The sequence below is a fragment of the Orycteropus afer genome, unplaced genomic scaffold (genome assembly GCF_000298275.1).
Source record: "Orycteropus afer afer isolate SDZICR_OR568_19922 unplaced genomic scaffold, OryAfe1.0 scaffold00192, whole genome shotgun sequence".
Lineage (NCBI taxonomy): Eukaryota > Metazoa > Chordata > Mammalia > Tubulidentata > Orycteropodidae > Orycteropus > Orycteropus afer.
The window spans coordinates 5,221,756-5,228,132 of NW_006921779.1; the positions used below are offsets into that span (position 1 = coordinate 5,221,756).

The following is a 6,377-nucleotide window of genomic DNA, read 5'->3' on the forward strand; positions in this document are numbered from 1 at the left end:
TCTCATTAACATAACAAAGACAACCCATTCCCAAAGGGGGTTGTAACCACAAGTGTAGAGGTTAGGAATTATGATACACACTTTCTAAGACACACAATTCAATCTGTAACAGTAACTTACTTTGTTCACACATAAATATCGGATTATAAACAGATAACATAAAATGCCTTTTATCAAGTACTAAGAATTGTGCCCAAATTTAACATTCATTTATTAATTTAATCCTTACAATAATCCTTTGAGATAAGTATTTTTCTTAGTCCCATTTGACAGATGAGAATATTATGGTTTAGAGAAGCTAAGCAACTTGCCCATAGTTAGAAAGTATAACATCATGAGCATCCAAAGTTTTGCTCTAATAATCTCCTGCACTGAAGTAAAGCAGTTAGGTAAAGAAACTCTTCTTTATATCCTAGAGCCTTGGCTCAGGCTCTGGCAACAAAAAACAGCAAATGGCAATAAAGTCCAAAAAAATAAGTTTTTCCTTTGGAGGTTGTCTGTATCACTACAGCATGCCTGGCATGTTTCTGTTTCCTCAAAACTCTACAAACCAGCATTTCTGTCACAAAGGAGAAATATTCCGTCCTGATACGTGTATCTTTCAGAATTGATCTCTAAGCTCAACTGCAGTTAGTATTAGTTATTACACAATTATTAGGCACTTCTTTTAGACATATATATATATCTCCACTCAAAACCACATTCATCTGTAATGGCCTCAGATAATAAGGCTTATACTATGTCTTCTTACCCTTTCTGTTTTATCTGCACAGAAGAGTCGTGTGTGATGTCTTTTCTGCACCACAATATAGGTTATTCCTGGCCGGTAATCTTCTTCCAAGCTAATACATGCCTTTCGAATTGCTATTAGTTCTGGCCAAGCTACCTAGGAATTAGAAATAGAATTATGTTTAAGTGAGAACTCTCCTCACATCCCTCAGATCTGATTTTCCCAGGGTAGCAGATGAAAGGAAACACCATCAGACTCTTAGAAGCCTCAAAGGGCCATAATGGAATAATGAGAGAGTACCTGTTTCATTTGTCCCTCAGATACCCCTCCACGGTAATAGATGATCCGAGTGGGTTTGAAGCGGGTAGATTTGTAGAACTGGATCAGCAGCTCTCGAACCATGTTAGTAAGGTCCTGGATTACCTCCTGGCTATAGAGGAGCTCCTGGGAGATCTCCTGACGGGAAGTCTGCACTCGAACGGTGGCGCAGTACCGGCTGGGGTGGCCATCCATACTGCCAACGACAGCAGCAATGGATGGCTTCTTCCCATCCCCTGCAGGGGGATGCGTTACATCCGCTCCCAGGAAGATGACTGGCTGCTGGAAGACCGAGGGCCTGCTCAGATTTAAGGAGATGTTGCTGCTATCAGACACACATAAGAAAATGTTTGGATTTCATAAACTCACCAGATATAATCATAGACACGATCTTACAAAAGAGAATTAAGACTTGTAGCCACTGGGAGACAACTTTGAGCCCCACTAAATAACTGTACAAGAAGCCCTGATGGCACAGTGGTTAAGCACTTGCCTGCGAACCTACCAGTCACTGCGGGAGAAAGATGTGGCAGACTTTTTCCATAAAGATTTACAGTCTTGGAAACCCTATGGGGCATTCTACTCTGTTCTACAGGGTTGCAAATCGGATTTGACTCACTGGCAATGGGTTTGGATTTTCTTTTTTTCTGGTAGGTATCTGTACAACCCAATACAATGAGTCTGAACTGACTGAAGCAGTGACCATGGCTCTTCTTTAATACTAGGAAGGAGAGATTAAAAGAAAAAGAAAACTTAACTCAAATTTAACAAAATCGCAATGTGTAAAGAGAAAAACTTCCAGTATAGTCTCTCTTGCTTCCTGGGATTTCTACAATTGATACAGAATTGCAGAATGTACATGGAACTGGCACAGAAACCCCAATTCTTTTTTAGATGTGACTCTTAGGAAAGAGAATCAAGTCTATCTCCTTCCTTGTTTTATTATTCTCCATTGTTGTTGTTGTTGTTGTTATTTGCCATCGAGTCGGCCCCGACTCATAGCCATAGTATTTATCAATTATACCACATGTTTTACTTATTTATTTTATCGTTTATTCCTCTCCCCATACTAGAAGCTCTTTGAGGGAAGGAATTTTGTTTTGTTTTGTTCACAGTTGTAACCCTGGTGCCTAGAATACTACCTAGCATTCAATTTATTATCATTTAGTAAATATTTGTTGAAAAAAATGAACCATATATTTGGTACTTATTTCTCTATCCATAGAATCAAGGAGAAAAAAGAAAAAATATACATACTTCTCTGGTAAGAGCTATGCAAAAAAAAAAAAAAAAAAAGTTTAACTATGGTATGAAGTTCTCTAAATTCTTAAGGATAGGATTTGAAACTGTATTAATTCTTAAAGTATAATCTAGGTGGCAATTCAGATCTGACAATCTTATGCAATAGGTACTAAAGTGAGGCTCTGTAAGGGCAGCACACAGCATAGGCCTGGCTCAGAGCAGTTAATAAAAGCTAACTGCGGCACAGTGAATTACTGGGTATTGCTCTTCTAGTCCTGGTCTTTGTAACCTCCCACCAGATGACTAGGTGGAACTATTGAAATGTAAGGTGCTTGTCGCCCAGCAAGGGGATTGGATCACTTGTTAATAATGTAAATAAGGTACATAGCTCCCTTGTGGGGGTGGGATTGTACAAAGAAGGTGCATGGAACTCTAATGTGGAGATTGGTCAGTTTTGTCATTCCTCTAGGCTTAAAATGAGCCCTTTCAGAAGCAGAAAGGGGTGGAGGGAATCTCACTACTCATTAAGACAGAGAAAAGCACATAGTGGAGTGTGTCCTTGGAACCAAGATCCCTGCACTGAGACGACGACAGAGAGACGGCAGGGACATGGCAGAGACAGTGGCAGTGGAGGCAACAGAGCTGAGAGAGCAGCTAGAACAGAGCAGCGGGCTTGCGGGTCCCTAGAGCAAGAAATCTGAGTGCCGTTAGGCAGCGCACCTATTGGCAGAGCTGAAAGAGCTTTGTAACATTTGTCCAAGCAGGGCAGAGGCCAAGCTGAGAGGCTGAGGGCCAAAGAAAGGCATGCCTGTGGGTGTGGCTGAAGGAAGGCTGTCCTGATTGAAGAACTGTATCCTAAACTTTTCCTGAATTATAACCTGTTGCTTCCCTGATAAAACGTATAATCATAAGTATTGTCTGTGAGTTCTATGTGGCCATTGCAACGAATTATCAAACTCAGCGGAGAAGTAGTGCAGTGGGAGAGACGATTAATGTCAGAATTGACAGGTTGGAGGGTGGTGGCATGTCTGACCTCCACCTCACATGAACCAGCCTTGGGTTGCTAATGGTGATTCTGTCTCCCCCTTGTGAAGTTACAGGTCCAAGGATGCCTCTACCATGCCCTTTGTGCACTAACATATGTACATACCGTATATATACACTATAACAGCTTACAGATACTATGTACCAGCCGCTGTCCTAAGCACTTTATGTATATTAACTCATTTAGTCCTCACAACAATTCTATGAGGGTGGTACAATTACCATCTCAATTTTTCAGTTTCATAAAATGAGGCATAAAAGGATAAATAATTTCCTCAAGATCCTATAGTTAGAAGAGTAAAGCTGGACTCCAAACCCAGGAAGTCTGTTACTAGAGTATCCATGTTAAGTTACTATGCTAATATTGTTTCAAATTGTTTGGGGAAAAACAAAATAATTCCAAATTTTAGGTTAACTTCTCCTAAGGCCTCATCACCAATGTTTCAGGAAAGATTTACTTATCTAGAAGCTTCATTCAACAACAAAACTCACCTTCTTCTCAAGGACGGCACCAACTAATATTACAACCCTAAGTCTTAACTTTTGAAATTACTTTCACATACAGGATGTCACATAAAAGCAAGTTTTTAGAGTTGACAAAGCAGATATTATTATGCTGATAGATTAGGAAAACGAGGCTGAGAGACATTAAAAATTCACATGGGTAGCAAGTCTCTCAACTCCCAGCCAGTGCTTTGTCAATAATATATATAATTGTCTTGCTTTGGTGTTAATTATGCTTTAGAGTCAATCTGACAAATTTAAGTTAAAAGAAAAATCTATGGAAGAAAGAAAATAATTTCTTAACAATACACAAAAAGATTGAGTAAACTGAACCTCATTTACATTAAAAACTTCAGTTAATCAAAAGCTACTATTTAGGAGAGTGAAAACCCAAAACACAGACTAGCAGATATTTCCAATACTTCTATCCTGCCAGGACTCATAGGAACTCTGGTAGCATAGTGCCTAAGGCATTTGGCTGCTAACCAAAAGGCTGGCGGTTCAAACCCACCAGCCACTCCTCGGAAGGAAGATAGGGCAATCCACTTCCGTAGTGATACTGCCTGGGAAACTCAAGGAGGGGTCACTATGAGTTGGGTTCAACTCAACGGTACATAACAACAACAAACAACAGGACTCATATCAGAAACTACAAAGAACTCCTACAGATTAATGAAAAAGACTAACAATACAATTTTAAAAATGGGCAAAGGACTTGAAAAATCTTATGACAAAAGAAGATGTCCAAATGGCCAGTGAACCAGAAAAAAAAAAAACTCACTGCCATCGAGTTGTTTCCAACTCATAGCAACCCCCATTGGGTATCCGAGGCTGTAAATCTTTATGGAAGTAGATCACTCCATCTTCCTTCTGCAGAGCAGCTGGTGGGTTTGAACCTTCTGGTTAGCAGTCAAGTGCCTTATGGCCAATAAGCATATGAAAATGTGCTCAACATCCTTAATCATCAAGGGAATGCAAACTAAAACCATAATGAGATACTACTACCTCATCCAAAATGGCTAAAATTAAAGGAACTGATAATACCAAGTGTTGGTGAGGATATGGAGCAAACGGAATGTGCAGTGGAAATGTTAATGAGTATAATCACTTTGGAAAATTATTTGTCAGTATCTATTAATGCCAAGGAGCTCTGATGGCGCTGTGGTTAAAGCATTGGGCTGCTAACCAAAAGGTTGGTGATTCAAACCTACTGTTCACTCTGTGGGAGAAAGATGTGGCAGTCTGCTTCTGTAATGAGGTACAGCCTTGGAAACCCTATGGGGCAGTTCTGTTCTGTCCTACAGGGTCACCATGAGTCAGAATTGTCTTGATGGCAGTGGGTGTGATTTTGTGGATTAATGTTAAATATACGTCTTCTCTATAACAGCAATTCCAATCCTGAGCTATAGATATACATAGGAGAAAGAGTACTTAAAGCCACCAAAAACATAAAGAATTTGTGGTAGTTAAATTTGTATGTCAGCTTGGCAGGAACAGGTTGAGTAGCTGGGCAGTTGGTGGTAGTTATTCCCCATGATGAGACTGGCAATCAACTCGATGGTGGGATCTACCACAAGCAGCTGAGTAGCTGCCTTTGGGATGTGGTCTGCTTCCTGTATATAAGGAGAAGCTTTGGGGATAGCCTCGAGCTGATGGCATGTTTGGACCCTGCCGTGTCACTGTTCAGCAGCCTGCCATGCTCTGCCGATCTTGGGACTTACAGTGGACTTGAATGAATGGCCTGCCATGTGGTTTGGTAACATCAGGACTGTGCCTTTTTACTTGTCAACCTTGGGTTAGCCTCAGCAGCCAGTAGCTGCCTGAGTGAAGAGATATCTCTAGCTTCAGTGGACTGGAAGCAAGAGGCAGAGCTGAAGCCCAAGGCCGAGGAGCTTTCACCCAGTCCCTAGAGCCTGACACTTTGGACTTGGACTTCTAGCCTCCCAAACTGTAAGAGAATAAACTCCTGTTTGTTAAGGCCATTCCATTTATAGTACATTCTTGTCAGAGCATCACTAGGTAACCAGAACAGAATTGTACAATGAATATACAAGAATATCCATCAATGGTAGAAAAGATTAAAATGTGTTATATTTATATAATGAAATAATACACAATGATGAAAAAGAATAAAGTACTACTAAATGCAGTACCATGAATGAATCACAGTCATGATGTTGAGCAAATGAAGACAGACACATACCACATGCTTCCATTTACATGAAGTTTGAAAACAGGCAAAACTAAGGTGCTAGAGATGAGAATAGTGGCTACTTTGGGGGGTTTTCTATTGAGGGGGTCACAGAAAGCATTATAGGGTTTTGGAAATGTTCTCTATATTAATCGGGTGTTGGTTACATGTTGTTGTTGTTAGGTGCCTTCGAGTCGTTTCCAACTCATAGCGACCCCATGCACAGCAGAATGAAACACTGCCCGATCCCGCGCCAGCTCCATGATCCCTGCTATACTTGAGCCCATCATCACAGCCACCGTGTCAATCCATCTCGTTGAAGGCCTTCCCCTCTTTTGTCGACCCTCC

The 6,377-nt window shown here is 40.7% G+C and overlaps 1 protein-coding gene across 1 annotated transcript in view; it reads right to left on the reverse strand.

The window, feature by feature from the left end:
• Positions 1–6,377, reverse strand: part of AGO4 (argonaute RISC component 4) — a 50,588-nt gene that overhangs the window by 21,242 nt on the left and 22,969 nt on the right. Inside the window, exons 13-14 of the mRNA XM_007947652.1 lie at positions 1,031–1,346; positions 752–886 (exon numbers count right to left, since the gene is read on the reverse strand). Of these exons, the coding sequence (XP_007945843.1) occupies positions 752–886; positions 1,031–1,346 (451 nt within the window). The remainder of the gene's footprint in view (positions 1–751; positions 887–1,030; positions 1,347–6,377) is intronic.